General features: G+C 39.9%; 2 protein-coding genes across 2 annotated transcripts in view; both read right to left on the bottom strand.

The window, feature by feature from the left end:
* LOC125339384 (disintegrin and metalloproteinase domain-containing protein 18-like) overlaps positions 1-12,405 on the bottom strand; it is a 47,185-nt gene extending 34,780 nt beyond the window's left edge. Inside the window, exons 1-7 of the mRNA XM_048330523.1 lie at positions 12,351-12,405; positions 11,622-11,698; positions 10,082-10,137; positions 7,922-8,000; positions 7,383-7,459; positions 5,757-5,934; positions 2,058-2,123 (exon numbers count right to left, since the gene is read on the bottom strand). Coding sequence (XP_048186480.1) covers positions 2,058-2,123; positions 5,757-5,934; positions 7,383-7,459; positions 7,922-8,000; positions 10,082-10,137; positions 11,622-11,698; positions 12,351-12,405 — 588 coding nt within the window. The remainder of the gene's footprint in view (positions 1-2,057; positions 2,124-5,756; positions 5,935-7,382; positions 7,460-7,921; positions 8,001-10,081; positions 10,138-11,621; positions 11,699-12,350) is intronic.
* A 7,570-nt stretch (positions 12,406-19,975) lies between these two features.
* Positions 19,976-23,388, bottom strand: part of LOC125339386 (A disintegrin and metallopeptidase domain 3-like) — a 48,667-nt gene continuing 45,254 nt past the window's right edge. The window contains exons 15-16 of the mRNA XM_048330524.1: positions 21,962-22,017; positions 19,976-20,024 (exon numbers count right to left, since the gene is read on the bottom strand). Of these exons, the coding sequence (XP_048186481.1) occupies positions 19,976-20,024; positions 21,962-22,017 (105 nt within the window). The remainder of the gene's footprint in view (positions 20,025-21,961; positions 22,018-23,388) is intronic.

A 23,388-nucleotide genomic window follows, 5' to 3' on the forward strand; every position in this document is an offset into this window, starting at 1 on the left:
AAAGCACACATGGACATTCAAAATCAAGAAAACCATGAAATCACCTGGAGACAAGCAAATAATTCTGCAGATTTCTATTTGTTTAAAGGAACTTCTGGAGCTAGAAACTTTTTAAGAAACAGAGAATCAAAGCCTGTAAGTGAGCGAGGTAAGTAAATAAGAACAAATAAGTAAATAGAAAAGTAATTGAAAGAAAGCATATCAATAAGAGGAAAGATAGACATCAGCAGAATGTGTGTTTGATGTTGTGGGCTAATAAGTCATTGAGGCCTAATAGAGAATAAGATGAGGTGATGTGAAAGGAAAGAACAAAGGAATACCGTCTCCTCAGACTGGTAAGATCTTAAGAAGACATGGACCCTTAAGAGTTTAAGGAATATATGTTCCTTAGATTCACAGTAGAACCTCACCTTGATAGTAAAATTAAATTTAAAAAAAAAGAAAATTAAATCCTCTCAAATGTTTATGGAATATTTGTAAAACTAACTTCAGGACTGTAAGGGAAATTGCAATATATTTTAAAGATTTTATATCAGTTGTTTCCTATAAATTTGTAATAAGTGAACAACAAAAATAAAATGGTATCTTCCAAAATTTGTAATTTAAGAAATACAATTCAAGTTCAGTAAGAGCTTGAAGATTAGAAGTTCACTAGTACTAATTTAAAAAGTAAGATCAAAGATTTATTTTATTACAAAGTATACCAAGTTATGTTTAGGGATAATTTTTTATTAAACTTTTTTTATTGTCAAAGTGTGGTATAGAGGGGTTACAGATTCACATGTAAGGCAGTGAGTGCATTTCTTGTTCAACTTGTTACCTCCTCCCTCATTTTCCCCCCATGGGATAAATTTTTTTTTTTTTTTGGCCAGTCCTGGGGCTTGGACTCAGGACCTGAGCACTGTCCCTGGCTTCCTTTCTTGCTCAAGGCTAGCACTCTGCCACTTGAGCCACAGTGCCACTTCTGGCCGTTTTCTAGATATGTGGTGCTGGGGAATCGAACCCAGGGCTTCATGTATACGAGGTGAGCTCTCTTGCCACTAGGCCATATTTCCAGCCCTGGGATAAATTTTTTAAATCCACAAAATGACACTTGTAAATTTTTATCTAAGTAAGGTTAAAAATAAATGATATTTAGGCAAACAGCTGGGGCAGAACTGTTGGGTGAGATCCGAACTTAGCTGGGAAAGGGAAGATTTGCAGAACATGAATGTTTTTGTTTTTGTTTTTGGTTTTATTTATTTATTTATTTATTTATTTATTTATTTATTTATTTATTTATTTTTGGCCAGTCCTGGGCCTTGGACTCAGGGCCTGAGCACTGTCCCTGGCTTCTTCCCGCTCAAGGCTAGCACTCTGCCACTTGAGCCACAGCGCCGCTTCTGGCCGTTTTCTGTATATGTGGTGCTGGGGAACCGAACCTAGGGCCTCATGTATCCGAGGCAGGCACTCTTGCCACTAGGCTATATCCCCAGCCCAGAACATGAATGTTTTGAGAATTCATTCAAATGTGAAAAACACCTATTCATTTATATAACACATAAAGTATCTGTATTGGAAAATATTGAAAAATTCCCATAACCTTAAATAAAGGAAGGAAAGAAAGAAAAGAAGGGAAGGAGGGAGGGAAAGAAAGAGAGAGAGGGAAAAAATGAAAGAAAGAAGCAAGGAAGGGAGGGAGGGAGGGAGGGAAGGAAGGGAGGGAGGGAGGGAGGAAGGAAGAGGGAAGGAAAAAAGGGAAGGGAAAGAAACAAAGAGAAAAGAAGTTAAAAAATAAAGAAAAAAAACAATAATAGTGGCTACAAATGTGGTTTAATGGTAGCATGCATGAAGCCCTGGGTTCAATTCCTCAGTACCACATAAATAGAAAGAGCTGTAAGTGGTGCTGTGGCTCAAGTGGCAGAGTACTAGCCTTGAGCAAAAAGAAGTCAGGGACAGTGCTCAGGCCCTGAGCTCAAGCCTCAGGACTGGCAAAAAGGAGGAGGAGGAGGAGGGGAAGGAGGGGGATGAGAGGAGGGGGAGGAGAGGAGGGGGAGGAGGGGGAGGACTTGACTTACCAAAGCCTTTTCAACTATAATATGCATTTGTAGACACTTGGGTAATAGTTTTGAAGGAGCTTTTTCCTGGAGAAACAACAGTAGAAATTTGTCAAATATTGATATGCATTGAATCTGATAAGAGCCAAAAGTGACAGGTAAAGGAGACATAGCAGATGCATATAAAGCCATTATGAAGGCATAACTAGAAAAAAATAATGGCAGAGCCTAAAATTTCACTTCAAAGCATCCCAGGCTAAAAGCCTGCAGAGTATTCCATGATTCTCTGAGAATTCCTTGTCTCTCATGTGCTAGGCAAGCATCTCCTGTCCTTTTGGTTTTTGCTTTTGAGAAAAGGACTGACAAAACTACCCTCAAACTTACAATCTTCCTGATCATCAACTTCCCAAGTAGCTGAGATTACAAACATGTAATCACCAGTTCTGCTTGTTTGCTTGGTGTGTGTGTGTGTGTGTGTGTGTGTGTGTGTGCGTGCGCGCACGCGCACTAGTGCCGAGGCTTGAACTACAGGCCTGAGCTTTTATACTCAAGGCTGGAGCTCTACCACTTGAGTCATACCTCCACTTCCATTTTTTTTCTTTTTTTTGCCTAGCCATTGGAGAAAATAGTCTGGTGAGCTTTCCTGCTTGGGTGGCTTAGAATTGAACTCTTCAGACCGAAGCCCCCTGAATAGCTGGGTTTACAGGCGTGGGCCTGTACAGGCATTGGTGCCTTACTCTAGTGAGTCTTTTAAAAGTCATCACATAGTTGATCGGTTCAAACTGGGATAACAGGGAGTGGAAATGGGACTCTAAGTAAGAAAAGTATTTGATTACTCTGTGGATACTTAGTGACTGAAAAATTAGATTTTATTACTTTGATAGATCTTAGACTCCTGTATTCAGAAAATTATTTTAACACTATATATTTTTTCTAAAAAGTATATCTGAGCACATGAAGCAAAAATTGTAAAGGTATTTTCAATGATCCTTGCATGAGCAAGCAAATACACCCATAATTACAGCACTCAGGAAACGGAAACAGTAGAATCGAGTTTAATGTCATCCTGAATTACATAGGGAGACCCTTTTCTTGGTATTGTATTTTCTTACTTGTATCTTCTTCTATGGACATATTTCTAACATTTGGTATGATTAGCTTTTAAATATCATCATTATTCTATCACCTATGATTTTATTCAAGCTTGATCTTTGAAATGTTTTTAGCATATTTAAAATTGTTGTGCACAATGTATTCTTTTCTAAACACCATAATTCTGTTTTCAACATTTGGTTTCAAACTTAGCTTTATACTTGCTAAGCTGGTTTTGCACTGATTGAGCCACGCCGCTAGAGCATTTTGCTCAGATTATGTGATAGAGGGTCTGGCCTGGGCTTGGACTGGTCTGGATTGTATTCCTCCTATTTTGGGCTCAATTCCACAGTTGGCCTCAGAAGCATGCCTCACCATACTCAGCCTTTTCTCCTGAGATAGAGTCTTGTGAACTTTTTGCCTGGGCTGTTCTGGAACTGTAATCTTCTTGATCTCTACCACTCAAGTAATTAGGATTACAAGTGTGATGTCCATTTCGTGTACTCTTCATGTGTCTTGACAAAAACGTAAACAAATGTTGACAACCACAGCTTCTAATTTGCAACTCGTATGAATTGTGTGTGCACATCACCCATTTAAGATGCATTCTGCCTCTGATCCTAGTCATGTGGGTAGCAGGGAATGAGAGGGCCCCAAACCACTGGAAATTACCCAAATAGCTCAAGGACCTTCTGTACCATGTGCTTATAAGCCTCCAATGGTTACACCTTAAAGAGAGTTACTGTATTATGAAAACCAGGAAATTGACATTGATACAATGTGTATATACGGTTGCAAGTAAGCTACAAACTATTCCAGCCCTCTAAACATTTCTATTGGCATCTGTATTGCACAGTGCCAGGGCTGAAATCCAGGGGAACTGCATTGTAGGCACATGCTGTACCCTGGAGCCCCAGCCCAATTCTCCCTGCCATGCTTCTTTAAAGGTAGTTACTCTGGCCTCCCCATCATCTCTCATTTTCTAACTCTGCCCATAGTCCTTTTAAGAATGTATATCATCTTCTCACATTGTCTTGACTTACTCTTCATAATGTCCTTGAGATTCACCCAAATATTCTAGTCTTAGGATTTTTCTCAAGCCACATTGTGTCCAGTTTTGTTAAAGATACTTTTCATAGCTGCCATGATATTTCAGGAGGATAGGGAAGGGTAGGCACTCTTTAATGATGTGCCACAACTTTCAAACTCCTTCCTGAGTGTCAAATCATAAAGCCACTATAGAACCTACTGATGCCTTCATTTGAAGCCATGAACAGGGGAAATTTAGAGTGAAGGTGGACCTTTCACAGGCATACATTGTTGGACATGAGCCACCCATGGCTCTTAGGAAGCACAATGAAATGGCAGAATTATTTACCTGAAGATGCCCAGTCCCATAGAGACCCCTGCCCTTTGGAAAACACCATCTAATAATGCCACTGCAAAGCCTTGATTGCCCAGCACACTGGCAAATCAAGTTTGAGGAGGCAGGCCCTGTAGAATTCTGGTTTGGATGGAGGTAAGTCTACACTAACGATGGAGCTGGAGGGCTATAATGCATTTGGAGTTTCTCATGCCACAAGGAGTTTCTCCCTTAAGAGCTAAGGGTGGAGCACTTAAATCTCACAAGGGCAAGGGGAAAGTTCCTGAGAACCAAAAGGACAGTTATGGCTTCTTAGAGCCCATGTCTCCTGAATCCCCCAAACCTCTCACAGTGAAAGGAAAAGAGTCCTTCACGATGCTCTCTGCAATGGGAAGGAAGAGTGGGAGGCCAAGCACTAAAGAAACTGCCCAGACGCATGTCCTCTATCTTATTTATGATCTTGTTAAGGTTCAAATCATCAGGAAATGGCGAAGAGGTTTGTGGCCCAGAGGACCTGGTAAAACACATAAGAGGGAACTTGACCCCAGGAAGGAAGGAAAGAGATACTTGCTAGGCCCAGCATTACATTTGGAGAAGAGGGCTGGGACCCCTGGGAAGACAATAGCCCCAAACATAGCTCACACTGTCTGTGAAGAAATGCTTCATGAAACAGCATTAAACTTGCAAAATAGTAGTAGCATGTACTTTTCCAGATGTTTTATATAAAGCTTGGGTAGTTTATTTCAAGGTTTTTTTTAAGCTATAAAAATATGTAATCTTGGAAGTGGTGCTGTGACTCAAAGTGGTAGAGTGCTGACCTAGAGTGATAAAGCTCATGGACAGCACCCTGAGACCAAGCCCCCTGACCAGAAAAATAAAAGATCTTATAAATAGTCTGAGCTGGGGCTTGAACTCAAGAACTGACTGGGTGCTGTTCCTGAGCTTTTTCACTCAAGGCTAACACTTTGAGCCACAGTGCCAATTCTGGTTTTCTGGTGGTTAATTGGAGATAAGAGTCGCATGGATTTCCCTACCCAGGCTGGCTTCAAATCATGGTCCTCAGATCTCAGCCTCCTGAGGAGCTAGGATTACAGATGTGAGCCACCAGCAGCTGGCTGGTATAATATAATAAATTATATAAATATGTATATAAAATATTAAGCTTATATAATCTTCTTACTCAGTAACTAGTTTCCTTTCATAATTACAAAAGTCCTATAGGAATAAGTTCCTGTCATGCTATGACATCAAGCACACTCAGTTACCTGATAGTTTAAGTGAATTTTATAGAGCTGGTCATTCTGCCAAATGCTGCCATAATTTTCTGCTAACATGGGGACATCTAGATTGCCATTTTTCACTTGATAAATGATGTGCTCAAATTTTGCTGAAGATTCTAGTGGTTCTATTCCATAGGTGATATTTTCTAACTGTAGAAATCCCCTGATATTCAGAAACAGTAACAATTAAAATCCAACCAATGATTCTATCAAAGCTATAATCTAAGGTATGTGCAAATTTATTAGCTTAAATATAACATTTGCAGCAGAGAATTCAAACAATGTTAATTCCTTAGAAATACTAACTCACAGTCCAACAAAATGAATATCAGGAAACTGGAGAAAGAAACATGGTATTTCCATATAACACAATGGAGTAGTATCAGCCACAAAAAATGAATAAAATCCCATCATTTTCAGAAAAATTGATGAACCTGAAAATCATTACATTAAGTGAAAAAATCAGACTCACAAAGATAAATATATTATGTTTTCTCTCATATTCAGAACCTAGATTTTAAGAGAGAAGACATTAAAATAGAGTAGGAAAAGGGTAGTTGGAAGGGTGAATACAATCAAATTACACAATACATGCATATGAAATGACATGATGCAACTCATTACTATGTACAATTAATATGCCTTAATAATTACAGTGAAAACCTATATTAGTATCCTTGTATGTATTGTGCTGGTCCTGAGGCTTCAGGGCCTGGGGCCTTTCCCTGTATTTCTTTTTCTCAAGGCTAAATGCTCTACCACTTGAGCCACAGCTCCACTTTGAGTCTCTTGGACTTTTCTGCTTGGACTGGCTTCAAACCATGATCTTCATACCTCAGCCTCCTGAGTAGCTAGGTGTGAACCACAGGCACCCAGATTATCTTTGTAGTGTTTATTAGTACTATGAAAGCTACTACTCAAGATATTGGCTGAGAATTCTATGGAGGAAGTTCTACTTGTTAGAGACTTTGAAGATGCAGGGCAGCTGTGCAGAATGGCTATCTAAAGAGGGCCATACCAACGAAACTACATTAAGACAATGTTACTTTTTTAAACCTACAGAAACAAATTCTAGAAACCAGGCTACTAATATGAAAGAAGAGCAGAAAGAGCTTTTTTCTCTGCTCTTGATCCTCTGGCACATGGAAGACAGCTTATCAATACCTATCAACAGTGGGTAAGGATGAGAAAAATCATTTAACTCTGCCCTTTACCTCTGAGGCATCCTCGTAAATGGTCTTTTATGTCTGCAACTACATGAACATTGATGTTGTCTATTGTAATTAAAATCACTCACTAAAAGTGTTTCCCATAGTTAAGATAATGACAGAGATTATAGCAATGACTTTCTGGAGATGTCCTAATGTTCCCTTTTGTGACCCTGTCTCTTCTTGCCTGGAAGTGCCTCCACCCAAAATGCCCTGGATAAGGCCATCTGAAAGGAAACTCAGAACCAAGTATTCACATTAAAATAAATAAAAACAAGCCCATCAGGAAAGAGACTTCTAAATTTGGATTTTAGATGTTACCTAACTTATGTCAGCTAGCCAATATATTTAATTCTAAAGTCTGAGTTCTTCCATTTATAAATATCTTCTAAGAAAACCTTACCTGAGGCCAGAACAAATACTGAGGCTCACAACAGAATTCGGAAACTCAGCAATATAACCTTGGTAATGACAATGCATCTGAGAAACAGGACGACAGGGAAATACACAGGTCTTATGAATATGAACATGAAACACCTTGAGACATATTGCTCAAGGCATTAAAAGATTTGATTAGAAGAAAATCATGAATTATATAAAATTATTCATGCAAATTTTGCGGAAAAAAAAAACATTCTGACAACTGTCTTCCCTTCATATGCCAGGGGACCCATAAATACCCTTTTGTAGTTGAGTTTCACCTCTCCACCTGCCACATGCAACAGTCAGCCATACAACAGAGTTACACAGAACAAGACCTTCCTATTGGTCTTTCAGCAAAGGGTTGAGGATGTAGCTCAGTGGTGGAGGTCTTGCCTAGCATGTATGTGGCCTCAGGAAAAAAAGCCAAAAATTGTCAACATGAAACAAAATATCCCAATGGTAATGGCCTGTTTACTTAAGAAACAGAAATAATAAATATCTAAGACATCGGACTCTTACCATAAAGTATGAAGACTCAGAATGCAAAGATCCAGCTTCATTATATGTATAAATCAAAAAATTCTGGGATAAGAATGAGCTAAAAACAAATCAAAAAATAAAGTTGTGGATTAAACATGAACACACACTAATTAAAATAAATGTTAAGTGTATAGAATTGATTTGACATGATTTCATGGGAGTTATTTTAGTGTGGTGTAATATAGAGGTCAGATCTGGCCAGCGCCATCATTGGCTGTTGAGGGGGGTCAGATTGACTCCATCTCAGATTAGTTAAAGAGCAGAAGCCCCGCCCTATCCAGGGAAGTTCTCCTTCGCTGTGATAAGATTGTGTAAACTGCTTGACCACCTGAGTAGTGGAATGTTCAAGGTTAAACCTGTGCCCTCCCGTGAGTAGGCGTATCCTCCTGCGTCATGTGAGCCCCGCCAAATCTGTGTGCCAAGTCTAACTAAAATGATAGGTTGGTTCAAACAGTTGCCATGAGGCCAATTGTAACTCCACTGGCCGCCTGCGTGTGACCTGGCGTGCTCTGTAAGTGTTGTAACCTCAATGGCCACCTGCGTGTGGCAGGCTTGACCATGTGGTGTTTGCCTTTATAACCCAACCAGAGCTCCAAGTCTGGGGCTGCAGCCCTGGCTGGCTAGCCTGCTTTTTTTTATGGTCGCAGTTTCATCTCCCAAGTCTGGGCCGTGACGGCCAGTTCACAAAAGATGCAATAAATGCATCTTTTTATCATGTTTTTGCTTGAGACTGTCTCTGAGTGGTGGGACCTTGGAGGGATGGGGGATTCCCCCACCTTGGACTCCCTTGGGGGCGGGGAGCTCCATTACAGTCATTATGAAGGTAATTTATCAGAAACATAGCTTTAGCAGAAGATGGCAAGTTAATCTTCATAATTAACTGCATGGATTCTAGTAAGCATGTGATCACCAAATAAATAGATAGGTGAATGTGTCACCACTGGTTGTCTTCAATGATGGAGGTGGGGTATAAATTTCAGAGCAGCTACCACATACCACACTTAGATACAGAAGCCTGAATGGAACAGGCAAGTGATTACAGAATTAAAGAATTCAAGAACAGTACCATGAACTATTCTAAGGTTGGACTGCTGGGAGGAATTTACTCCTGACAGAGGAGCAATAATAATAGCAGAAGTCCAACCAAGACCAGAAATCTGTTGTATTCTGAAAAACAACGAGGAGCATATTTTATGGAACAGATTCTGCACACCTGTGGTAAATGCTGTCAGTTGGTAGAGGCAAAATGATGACTAAAGTAATGGCCACGAATAAAAGAAAACGTAAAAAGCCTTGATAATCTTGCCCAAAACTGTTCTTAATGAAAAAAACAAAACCAAGAGGAACGAAAAGCCAACACAAGGTTCATAGACCTCAATTACGCAAGAGCAGTCAGGAATTCAACAAGAATAATTTTCTCCAGCTTTATTCAACTATGAATATATAAGTGATGCAGACAAGAGTTGTTGTGTGCTTTAAAAATATCAGGCTAAAAACAAGCTGATTTTTTATATGAAATGTTGAGAAAATGCAAATCGGGATGTAGAAAGTAGATTGATTGTGGCCTGGAGTTGTGGGCAAGCACAGAGCTTGACTGGAAGGAAACAGGCTGTGAAACGGGAAAGGAAGTGCACTAAGTATGACTTAGAGCCAATGGCTGCAACACGTTCCAGTTTGGGATGTCACTGAATGGTACTCCTCCGTGAAGCTCACCTGTGAAATATCTCCTACAAGGAGAGTGAAAAATAACGGCTTACAGTTAATCCATCACAGAAGCCATGCTACTGCTTGGCTTCCCACAGTAACCTGATGGTAACAATATTCATTTTCAGACATCTTCACTATTTAAGTAACCACTTCTGGTTCAATGACATATTTATGAGGAGATTGTCAAACACATACTTTATTTCTTAATTTAAAAACACCAAATCTGAAAAATTAAAAGGCAAGCTCTTCATAAATCTAATATTTAAAGACAAGCTTTTCATAAATCTATCTATGGTCCAAAATTGAAAAATGATAGAAACAAGAATACATTATATTGTATTTCTGAGTTTAATTATTATAAAAGGAACTTTAAAAGAGCAAAATCTAAAAATAAAAGTTTCCATTTTTCTTAAAGAGAAAATCATATCTTACTGTTTTCTGAGATGCAGGGTGAATGGTTTTCCATCAACTGTAACAACATAAATCACCTAAAATAAAACAAATAAATAAAAATGACTTAGTAAATCAGATGTATGTGTTTTTTATTGAAGTTAATAAAATGGCTCATTGTAGTATATTAAATATGAACATGTTCTTTAGAACTTTTATTAATTAGCAATAATGTGTGCTCAATTAATTCTGGCACAATGCGATTGATTTAATGTGTATGGATGCCTTGTTGAAAAGAAATGTAATACATTTTGAAAAAAAATGTAGTTTTAAATTTCTTAGTACTATATCAATTTCCTCTATCTTAAAAAGATACTTTTAAGTCAAAAGAAATACAACATGACTGCAGGTTTATATTATACATTAAATATAATGTACATAATGTATATAATACAAATGTATCTGTACATTTATCTCCTCAACTCTCAGTACATAAAAGCATGAGAATGATACTAGATGTGGTGGTTTATACCTTGTGTCCCAGCTACTTGAGAAGCAGACATAGAAGGCAAAAACACAAGACCTTTTTTGTAAATCATTAAAGTTAAAGGGCTGAGTGGCACTCCCCAGTGGTAGAACACTTGTGTAACACTTTAAGTTCAAACCCCAACACTGTAAAGTAAATAAAACTGAGATTCAAACAAAACCCTGAAGGACTGTGCAGGTAAGAAGCCATTATGGAATGCCCTAGTGCCAGGGTAAAGACTCCTCAAGTACCAGGGACTCCAGCGACAGGAGGTGACTGTGGAACCAAACAGATGAAACAAAGGGACTAGGTCTACCAGCACAGACTGACATCCTGGCCCACTTTTCTTTATAAGATAAACCAATCTGAAATAAGACAATCAGTTTTAAGCTGCAACAGAATGTGTAGACTTGGTAGAGAGAATCTGAGCAGCGCTACTTATGACCAACCTAGAATACCCAGGAACACTCTCTCGTGCACAGGGACTCAGGTCAGATGTTAATAAACAGCTGAGGTAGACCTTAGCCCGTTGCTCCCCTAAAACTAAAGTAAGCCACTACAGCAAATCTAACACCTTATTCCAGATTCAGTGGAAAAGACAGGCAATGAAAAAATGTCATAGTGAGGAAGGTAGCTCACACCTGCAATCCTAGTTTCAGCTATCTGTAAGACTGTGATTCAAAAGTCCATGAGACTCCATCTCCAAACTAACTAGCAAAAAGCAGGTCTGGAAGATGACCAATCAAACCAAGCAAGCACAAGGTCCTGAGTTCAAACCCTGATATCACAAAAATGCCTGAGAACTTCTCAATCAGAGCAGCAAGTACACACTTTAAGAAGAAATTCAGAGCTTACAAAGCATCAAGAGTAACAGAGAGGCAGTTCAGCGAATGGAGCAGAACCCATGAAGTGTTAGAGTGAAACATGACCTTAGTACTTAGTACTTTCAGAGAAATAGGATCATATATTATGCTCAACAAGTAAGAATTGGGTGTAAGTCAGTATTTTTACATTTTCTACTGTTTACCTAGTGCTTATCATATGGCTAGCACTTACCTGCCCTTCCGAAATCCCCCTCCCACTGGGCCTTATCTTCCGTGGCACCGTGAGGCGCACCAGTATGCCTTCTGCACCTGAAGCGAGAGTGTGCTTTTCACTATTGTGCATTTCCCCTTGCCTCTCTTGTTTTCTTAGGTAAAGGAAGGTCATGGTCCCGCAAGGGAAGAGTGAGTGCTTGCCTCCAGGGCTCTAACACAATCAGCAAACTGTAAACTTGGCCCCCCTCCTTTGGTGCTCAGCATTCAGGGGCTTTAGGTGGCATCCTCGGTGGCTCAGGCTTGTAATCTTAGCTACTCCGGAGGCTGAGATTTGAGGATCATGGTTCAAAGCCAGTCTGGGAAGGAAAGTCCATTTGACTCCTACTTCCAATCAACTACCAAGTAAGCTGGACGGGGAGCTGTAGTAGAGCACTAGCCTTGCATCCTACTCGTTTCTACAGCCAAGCACAGTTGAGGCTCATGGTCCCCAGGACTCGAAGCTGACTGTGGGCGCTGCTCTCACCCCTGTAGGGTGCAGCCCTGGGCGGAAGGCGCGGGGGTCACTGGCCAGGAATGTGGGGTCCAGACCCCTCCGCTGATCCAGGACTGGCCTAGCCTGGTTTGGGGGCTTAGGGAGAAGGTGGTGAAAGAGGGGGAGGCAGCCGCAGAAATTCAGGACATGGGTGGTGGCCGGTCATTGTTCCCCAGGAGGAGCAGAAACAGTGCGGTGCCGCGGACTTGGACTTACCCAGGCCGGCTGGCAGCGATCCGAGCTCAACGAGCAATGCCAGGAAAAGGAGCATGGTCCTCCAGGGCGCCGGGCACCCACAGCCCCGACGGAGGCGGTTGGGCAGGGCCGCGGCGCGCGGTGCCCCGGGCCCGCGGGGCAGGGGCGGCTCCGGAGGGCGCTCCGTGCCTTCCAAGGCGGGAAGGACCCGCGCGCATGGCCGCGCCCCGCTGGCAAGCCCCTCAGCGGCGGACATGAGCACGTGCGCTGGCTCGGGTTTGCTGGCAGGTGCCCATCAGGGCTGTGGATGAGGACCTGGAGCGAACCAGAAACGTCTACCACCCCTAGACATTCCCTCCATGGTGCTGGCTTAATAACTTCTCTAAGAAAGTGCAAAGACCTTTCGTCAGCGGTGAAGCTTTCTTACAATACTAGAACGTAACTGGCAGAGGAAAGGAAAATCCATTCTGTCTGCCGTGCCAATGGCTACACTGCACTAAGGACGGCAGGCAGGACACGGGCTGGAGAGAGAGATAGCTACTACCTCTGACCCCCACACCACGCGTGTCCCAGCCCCACCTGCCCTACACCCCACCTGAATGAAGTTCTTTCCTATCCACCCAGGGCAAGCTATTGCACAATGGGAATTCTGTCAGCAGTTGCAAAAACCAACTGTTTAAATCTCCTTGATACTGCTATGCTCAAGCAACTAGTAACTAATAAAGTATCACTACATGATAACGTGGGTCATGCCTGTCATCCTATCTACTCAGAAGGAAGAAAGAGAGAGAGGAGAAATTATTGCCAAAATAAGATGTGATCACCATGACCCAAAATAAGTTAGAGCAATGAGGTAACAGGAAATGTAGTAGAATCATAAGAACTTGTATTCTCTAAGCAGCTATATTTTGACATAATTTCATACACCACACAATTCACACACCTAAAGTGAATCCAATGATTTTTTTTTTTTTTTTTTTTTGGCCAGTCCTGGGCCTTGGACTCAGGGCCTGAGCACTGTCCCTGGCTTCTTCCCGCTCAAGGCTAGCACTCTGCCACTTGAGCCACAGCACCGCTTCTGGCCGTTTTCTGTATATGTGGTGCTGGGGAATCGAACCTAGGGCCTCGTGTATTCGAGGCAGGCACTCTTGCCGCTAGGCTATATCCCCAGCCCCCAATGATTGTTTAATACATTCACAAAAATGCACACTTGTTAGCAGATAAAGTTAGGCTAATTTTATTTCCTCAAAAATAAGCTATTACTTCTCTACCATTCTTTCATCTCTGGACCTCTAACTACTAAGCTGGACCTCAACTAATAAACTAGTTCTTATCTCTAGAGATATCCCCAATCTACTTCACACAATGAACAATATGACTCCAAGTCTTCCTTGCTGGCTATACTCACATAGCATGATGGCTTCAAGGTGTATCCATGATGTAGTGATAACAATACTCCATTCCCTTTATGGATGTTGATGTTCCCTTGGGTGACTGTTTAATATTTGTTAGCCCTTTCCTCAGCTGACTGACATTTGGAAAAGAAAACCCCACTTCTACAATGAGGTTGTCCCAGTATCATCTCTTATTTGGGGTTTTGTTTTTGAGACTTGATACGTCTTAGACTCAAGATGGGCAGATGGTATTAAAAGCCTTAAAATGTGCAGAGGCACACCCATGTTCAGCTAAGAAGGGATGGAGAGAGAGGAGAACTAAGCAATAATTTTTTACCCAGAATTGCTCAGCTTTACTGAAAACTCAGTAGGAAGTTTGGCTTTCCCAAAAGGCCAAAAAAGGAAACCAAAGCAAAAAACTAGAGCTCAGTTTAGACCATAGAAACATCACTGGTTTTTGTAACTATGAACTCAGACTGGGCAGTTACTTTTTGTAAATTTTATTTTAGTGTAAAGGTGATGAACATAGGGGTTACAGTTACATACATAAAGTAATGAGTACATTTCTTGTCAAACATTGTTACCCCTCCCTCATTTTCTCCCACTTTCCCTCCCCCTGACTTCCCTCCCTTCCCCAAGTTGTAAAGTTCATTTCCAACACAGTGTTGTTTCTTGTGAGTATCGCTGTTGCATTGGTTCACCCTCGGACCTTTGTCTCACCTTTTGTTATTCCCTTCCCCTTCCCCAAATCAGATAATGTATACACAAGACACAGGGTACCAAAATAAAAAACTGTCACACCAGGGGATAAACCAAAGGTGGGGGAAGGGGGGGGGGGAATGAAAGGCAAAAGAAATAACTTCACACAGTACATTAAAAACTGAACAAAACAACATCAAAAAACCCTCTTGTTTCCATATATTGGAGTTCATTTTGATTATGAGCAATTACATTAAAACAGAAAAGATGCTATTGGCTGTTCAAAACTCCCTCTCCCTTTCCCTTTCCTTTGGCATACACCACGTGGCTACTGTATATGATTTTGGTACACTGGGTATTATACACATGCCTACCTAATCTAGGGAAGAGAAAGAAAAACAAGGGTGTAAGATATCACAAGAAGGGCTTGGAATATGGCCTAGTGGCAAGAGTGCTAGCCTCGTATATATGAAGCCCTGGGTTCAACTCCCCAGCACCACATATATAGAAAATAGCCAGAAGGGGCGCTGTGGCTCAAGTGGCAGAGTGTTAGCCTTGAGCAAAAAGAAGCCAGGGACAGTGCTCAGGCCTTGAGTTCAAGGCCCAGGACTGGCAAAAAAAAAAAAATATCACAAGAAATGTACTCACTGCCCTATTATGTAACTGTACTCCTTTTGCACAACACCTTATCAACAAAATTTAATTAATTTTTTAAAAAGTAGAAAAAAAAAAGCTCCCTCTCCCTGTCCCAGAGCCTGGAGTAGACAAAACTGTTGGAGAGGAAACATGGTGGAAGTCTCCTGTGAGCTTGAAGGTGAACAGCAGCCGAAGACGGTGGCAGATGGTGAGCTGAGATTCTCAGACTCCCTGGCTATCTACTGCCTGCTGAGGGACCACAGCAACTAAAAACATCAACCAGTTCAAGCTGGCATGCTTTCATTCATAGGATTTATTTTGGTTTGTGAAATTGAAAGGTGTGAGACACATAAAAACAAAGACAGGTCGTCGGTTGTTGTTTTTTTAAATCTTGTATCAGGCTGCTTAAACATGAGTTTCTTGGTGGTATCTTCTTTTTTTTTCCATTATAGCTTTTGATGTTACTGCACAATTACTGTTGCAAAAGAAATACAGAAAAGTAGAAAAGTTGCATTCTTCTTATTATTGAAAGCCATCCAATTGTCCTATGCAACTACAGGTAAAGCAATTAATACAATACTGTGCCAGTCGGTGCTTAAAATCCAGGAAATTTATAAAGCAAAGATCGTTTTTGATGACTAGTTTGTGATAGCCCCATTAAAAGAAAATGCTTTGAAAATTGGATTTATATGTTTCACTTACAGTTTCTGTTGAGGGGAGTCAGATTGACTCCACCTCTGATTAGTTATGGAAATGACTGTTATATCACAGTTGTAACTACTTTCAACGTGCCATGTGTAACTGTAGCTTCTATTATTGATGATGTTCTTGTATCAACTTCCTGTGGTTGTACCTACACTATCTCTGTATCTTATCTGAGTACATTGGAAACCATGTATACTGGTATTAGAACTAGGAAATTGGAAGGGAATACCAAAATCGAGAGACACAGGGTAAAAAAAGACAAACAACTACAAAAGCAATACTTGCAAAACTGTTTGGTGTAAATGAACTGAACAACTCATGGGGGGGGAGGGGGAGAACAGGAAGGGGGAGGAGAGAGGGGAATAAGGGATGAGGTAACAAACAGTACAAGAAATGTATCCAATGCCTAATGTATGAAACTGTAACCACTCAGTAATTCAGTTTGAAAATAAAAACTTAAAATAAAAAAAAAAAAAGACAGCAGAAGCTGATTCTATCTTCACTAAGCTCTCCCCTGCCCTTGAGCCTCAGGGTTGGGACTGTGCCCTGTCTGCTCGGAATCCAGGGAAGATCCCCTTCGCTGTGATAAGATTGTGTATTTGACCAGCTGAGTTGTGGAAAGTTCAAGGTTAAACCTATGCCCTCCCATCAAGGAGCCTAACCCCGCCCCCCCGCCCCTCCCATGAGTAGGTGTATCCACCTGCATCATGTGGGGACCCGCCAAATTTGCGCACTAATTCCAACTAGAATGATAGGTTGGTTCAAAGAGATACTATGAGGCAGACTGTAACTCCATTGGCCACCTGCATGAGGAAGGGTTGACCATGTGGTATTTGCCTTTATAACCTGACCCAGAGCTCGAGTCCCAGCCCCCAGGTTCTGGGCTATGTCCTTGGCCAGCCAGCTTGCTTTATAGGATCACAGTTTCAGCTCCCGAGTCTGGGCTGCATCCCTGTCCGGCCAGTTTGCTTTTTACTTCCCCAATAAATCCATCTTTGTTCATCTTTGCTTGAGACTGTCTCTGAGTGGTGGACTTTTGGATGGGCAGGGAATCCCCTCCCTCGAACCCCATAACAGTTTCAAACCTTTACATGCATAAAGGAAAACTACCATCAAAGAAAAACACAAAACCAACAATACCAACAGGCAAAGAAAGAGAGGAGTCAGGAGTCTACTCGTATCTACTTATTATCTGTGAGGAAGAGCACTTACTAAAGCCTTCCAGCACCTCTGGCCATTGTCCTGCTAGCACTTGTTCAAAATCCATCAGTTCCTCATCACCATGCTAAAGAGCTCTTATCTTATTTTACAACTTGCAGTTTCTAAAAGATTTCACTGTTGATTCTGCAAAACTTTTGAGGTCTTTATACTTTTTTATTCTGAACCCCTATCCATCAGCATGCCAACTGACTCTACTTCTGTCTTGTCTCTCAAGCCTTTTCCTTTTCTCCTACGAATCAGTTGCCTCTTTCCTGCATATGGAATAAGTTCTTACCCCATTCACTATTCTCCAGTTCTACCTGTATCCATTCTCCCCTGCTTATGCCAGGGAAATTTGTAAATCACAAAACCTATCATACCAAACACTATTTTTATCACCTAAGAAATATTTTAACTGTGCCCCTACTAATATAGGAGACAATTAAACCCCTGATCATGACATAGCAGATGTTTATCTATGGTCATCATTGGGTTGCTTTTTCTCAATATTCACATATTTATAAATGAATTTTAAAACAATATTAAAAGTGACATTAGTAACAGAGTCCTATAATGTAAAAGTCCTTCTTTTGAAATTATACTAGTATCCTATTGTCTTTCTGCATTATGTCAGTAAGCATATTATTTTAACCCTTTTCTTTCCGAGAAGTCAATGCCTTCACTTTCTAGAATGATCCATTAGATATTCCTGCCAACTGTACTATTATCTCTACTTCTTTCCCTGTCATAACAGATGGGGGCAGGGGGAACAGCAGAAATTGTTGTGCTTGGAATTTAAGTCCTCCATTGACTCTTTTCCTCTACTCAGGAAGTGACACGTGGCCTCTACAGCCTCTACAGCCTCTAGGACCTCTCATGATGTTGGCTTCTCTGACCTAGTCATAGGTACAATGCTTTTCATCTAACTCTGATCCAGATAATCTTTCATCTGTATGTCATCTGAGTCCCCTGGATAATTTCTGCATTGGACCTTTCATGTACTTGCAAAAATTACTCCTCTCATATATGTGTGAATAATTTAGCCAGTATTTTGTCTGTGTAAAATAACATACATACTATTGAGGTAAAGTTGGAGTCTTCTGTCCTTATCTCTGTGAAAGTGTGAGTTTCTGGTTTAAACCTATAGACAAAATGTGGGCAATGGTTGGGGCTGGGAATATGGCCTAGTGGCAAGAGAGCGCGCCTCATATACATGAAGCCCTGGGTTCAATTCTCCAGCACCACATATACAGAAAATGGCCAGAAGTGGCGCTGTGGCTCAAGTGGCAGAGTGCTAGCCTTGAGCAAAAAGAAGCCAGGGACAGTGCTTGGGCCCTGAGTCCAAGCCCCAGGACTGGCAAAAAAAAAAAAAAAAGTGGGCAATGGGGCTTAACAATGGGATATTTCAAACTTAAAATGAAAGACCTTCAGTCTTGTGTTTCTCAACTCTCCAATGGTTGGTGACACACAAAAGACACAACAACCCATTGATTTCCAATCATATATGAATATAAGCAACTGGAAGAATTTTTCATCTAACGCTTTGTTGAAATTTTAATTGTTTTAGTTAGTTCCAGTGATAGGCCTAATGTATAAAAGACCATAGGTACTATATTTTCTAATCTTATGGTAAAGAAGTGCTCTTAAGCATCTATCTTGGTTTCTGGGCAATTTAAATCCCATTGCTAATACCCAATCACAGATCAAGTTACATGAACCAAGATTGTTCTTAAGAGGTAAACTCAAGTCTGATGCCTTAAACTCTAAAATTCTGTACACATGAGAAATTACTTAAATTAATTTCTGCATTGTTAAACTAAGGATAATAATACCCATGGGTTCTTAGGAAAGAAGAAATGCATGTAAATGCCTAGGGACAATCTCTGGTAAGTTTACCAATTAGAGACTTAAATGAGAAAGCAGAAGGTATAATATGTTCAAAAGTAATTTAAGAAAATGCTGAAAATCTCTTTAAAATTATTTCATATTATAAGAATATTATTTACTAAAGCTTAACCTAGTATTAAGTATTTCTAAGATAATGTAAGGTAAGACTAATATTAAATGGTCTTCTATAGACTGTTTTTTGGCAGTACTTGGGTTTGAATTCAGGGCCTTACACTTGCTAGACAGGTGCTTACTACTTGAGCCATGCCCCCAACCCTTTTTGCTTTATTCTTTAATAAATTCTGCTTTTTTACAGGATTGGACTAGAATACAATCTTCCTATTTATGCTCCAAGGTAGCTAATATGATAGATAGCAACTTGCCATTATATACAGGTGTTTTTTTTAATTCAGATAAAGTTTTTCTTTTTTAATTTTTGTTTTTTGGCAAGTCCTGGGGGCTTGGGACTCAGGGCCTGAGTGCTGTTCCTGGCTTCTTTCTGCTCAAGGCTAGCACTCTACCTCCTGAGCCACAGTGCCACTTCTGGCCTTTTCTGTTTATGTGGTGCTAAGGAATTGAACCCAGGGCTTCGTGCATGCTAGGCAAGCACTCTATTCCTAAGCCACATTCCCAGTCCAAGATGAAGTTTTTCTAGCCCTTCGCCCAGAGTGATCTTGAACTACAATCCTCCTGAACTCTGTTTCCCAAATACAGGCATGAAATACCACACCCAGTGATCTTAATCTTATTTTAGCACATAAAACTAGCAAATAAAGTGGGGGGGGGCGGAGTATTAGGGAGGAGGTAACAAGAAATGTACTCACTACCTTATGTATCTAACTGTAACACCTCTGTACGCCATCTTGACAATAAAATAAAAATTTTAAAAACTTGCATATTCAACTTGTTGCCTTCTAAGAAATGTACTCACTGCCTTATGTATCAAACTGTAACCCCTCTGTACTTCATTTTGACAATAAGGAAAAAAATTTTTTAAAAACTTGCAAATACGAATCAGGATGAGGAATTATGAAAATAATTTTTTCATGCTAAGGTGTTATTTTAATTATATCATCTTCATTAATTATATCATCGTGTTACTAAAGTGATTGGTTTCAGTCACCTTTAACTTTCTGACTGGATGCTGTCCTCACTGCTATCTTCTGATAGAGACCTGAATAAAAAAGATAGCATGGTTTTTAGGGTAATAAAACACTGAAACTGAGCAAAACTGAGAAATCTACCAAGAGCTAGATCTATGCTGAAAAAATCAGTCACAGTGTACTAATTCCTCTTAGCATCCTGTAGCCTGCGCAGGCATCACCATTCTAATGTTTCATCTTTTTTCAAATGTTAAGCTAACTTTCAAAGAGATAAGCCATTTTTGGTATGGCAGTACTTGGGCTTGAACTCAGGCCCTTACACTCTTAAGCCTTTTGCACAAGGCTGGTACTCTGACAGTTGAGCCAGACCTCCCATTCCCAGCTTTTTGCTAGGGAGATTGGAGATAAAAGTCCCAAATGCTTTTCTGCCCCTGGCTGGGTTTGAACCTGGATCCTTATATCTAATCTCCCGAGTATCTAGGATTACAGCTACGAGAACCCCAGTGCTTAGCAATATCTTTTAAAAAATTTTTAAACTAAATATCTATTGTTTTCCTCGATTTAGCCTACATTAATAACAGGGTGCGGAATTAATATATTTTTATACTATTCTACTATATTTTAGAAGATATTTCAGCACACATCTTCCAATTCCTAAATTGCCATCTCTCCAATATTCAAATAGTTATGTAGACAAATAATTATTTAAAAATAATTTTACTTTCATTGATTAAACTCTTAATGATATCTTTCCACTCTATTTAGTGACATTCTATGGTATTTCTCCAAGGAACACTTATACCTCAGCTCCCGTTAAAGAGGAATATCACAGGGCTTAGGATTCTACTAAGCAACTACAACTTGTTGTCCATAATGGTATCAAGTTTGGACAGAGCTGAGGGTTATAAATCCAAACAGAACACAGAACTACAGGGCAAAGTGTGAGCATTGCCTTCCTGGAGGAGGCAGAAAGAGTTGAAGTCAATCACAAAGCCTATGATGGAGAGGACGACCATCTCCTAACCTGGTCATTAACACACTTTGTGTTTCAGCTCTACTTCATTTCATCTCCCTATATCTCTGAAATTATGTGGAGTTGAAAAACTGAGGGTGTGACCAGGTTTTAACCAGTAATTCCTTGCTGTGATATTTCTCCCAGAAGTCAGACTTTTGGCATCTTCAGATATTCCTCTGATTTCTCATGTAATAATAATACAAGACATAGGCCAGTTATCATTTAACTAGGTGAGTTCATAACAATTCAGTTATATAAAACATAAATCATCCATTCTGACTAACCATTTGCTGCTACTACCCCTTAAAAATATTAACTTATTTAAGAAATGATAGTGTTTATGGAAACGTTACATTGTTATTTTTATCTTCATCAGCACAAGTGAGAAATGAGTGATTTTCCTTTTCAACAGAATATGTGACCCTCACTTCAGCATTTTAAATTCACTAAATCTTCAGTGAGCCAATTGTGGCTTTTGTTATCATTCTAGTTGAGAAAAGAAGCGCCACACAATGCTTGAATTACAATTTAGCAACACATGAGCAGTAATAATGTGCAAAAAGTGTTGTGGTCTAATTGTGCTTTCTTCTCCAGTCTGGAATATTTTTCTTACTTTCTAATATTCTATTCTCAAACTTTGCATCCATGACTGCCTCTGTGGACCTCCTTGTCATAAATGATGGATGGATACTGTGAGGGAAATAGTGTTGCTTGGGAAGTGAACAGAACACTCTTAAACAGCCAACATGATTTGATAGTGAAGGATATTGTGGCTTTATTGGGTAGCTTCAATAGTTGTTGGTTTGTTGGGACATAATTTCATCAGCATAAAGCTGAAATAAGCTTTTGTATATACTGAGACTTATTAGATAGTCCTAACAATTCATCACAATCAATCTATGCAAGAATTTCTACTTATTATTACTCTGAAATGCATTAAAATTCTTCCCATTGAACATTCTTAACAATAAACAAAATATTATATTTACTAACCTTCCACTTACACTTGTTACACTTGCTCTTTGCCCAAAGCCCTTCATTTTATTCCACTTGAAAACAAGAATGGCAATTAAAATGAGAAAAGGTAGAAAAACGTAGAAACCGACAAAAAGTTCACTGTCTTTAAGAGCTGGGCGCCACCAGTTTGGAGATGAGGACATGCTCCTATCTGAAAACATAAAAGTACCTATTAATGTTTCCAAGAACTCTAAGATATCTTGAATTCAAATAGTACATAAAAGTGGATAAACTTGATGTTAGAAAGGGTTACCAATCCACTGAACCTACACTATAAGGCATATTATTTATGTAAGGTCAATTCAATTACTGATGTTATTGACAATAAACAGGCAATTACAATATAATAATGTATATCTCTGACAGAAATATGTGTAAGTTCCCCAATCCATAGGTAGAATTAGAGTATCATAAAATTGAGATTATCTGTAGTTCTACACGTGTTATATTCCCTAAATGAGGGAATATCTCATCTGACCTTAAAGTAATGTATCCTTTCAGTTAATCCAATAAAAATTACATCATCTTTAAAAATCAGCCTTTGGAATGATGAAGCACAAGAAAGTCAAATGCTACCTCCAAAATGATCACGATAATGAAAGTGGCCTTCTATTATTCATGCTATGTTACAGCATTTTCTACCTCTGAACAATGGAATGAGGAAAGCCTTTGTTTCTTTTTGCTGTTTATTATCTTTAAAAAGCTGGACAAATGAGTTTTGATTCATGTCAGTCAATGAGTACAATGTACCTTCCATTGAGATCTGGGAGCCTTACCATTACAGAAGGTTGCCACCTATTTCTGTGATTTCAATATTTTTTAACTTCCAACTCTTTTCTTTCCTCCCTCCTTACTTCCTCCCCTTTCCTTCCCTCTCCTTTCCTTCCTCTTTCCTTCTTTTCCTTCCACCTTTCCCCTTCCTCCCTTCCTCTTACTTCCTTCATATTTTCCTTCCTTCCTTCTTTTCTTTCTTCTTTTTTCTTCCTTCCTTCCTTTCTTCCTTCCTTCTTTTTTGTGCCAGTAGCGGAACTGTTGCTTGCTCAGATTTCCTCCCTGTGGCTGATACTCTAACATTTGAGCTACACCTCCATCCTTTATTTTTGCTGGTTCATTGGAGATAGAGTCTTGCATCCTTTTCTGCAATAGGCTGTCTTCAAACCTCAGTCATCTAGGTGTCCGCCTCATGGATAACTAGGATAACAAGTGTAATCCTACAATGTTCCTACCAAGTTACATAGGTAGAGGATGGAATTAAAGGCAGAAGTCTTCAGCAGTGAAGAGAACATAAGTCATAGATTACAGACCACAGAAATGTGTGTAAGCATTTAAGAGTCCTTTGCAGTAGGATAAGGTATATGCATACAGTCTGAGACTACCTGAAGAAGCTCAACTATTAGTGGATT

This window comes from Perognathus longimembris, chromosome 21 (genome assembly GCF_023159225.1).
Source record: "Perognathus longimembris pacificus isolate PPM17 chromosome 21, ASM2315922v1, whole genome shotgun sequence".
NCBI lineage: Eukaryota > Metazoa > Chordata > Mammalia > Rodentia > Heteromyidae > Perognathus > Perognathus longimembris.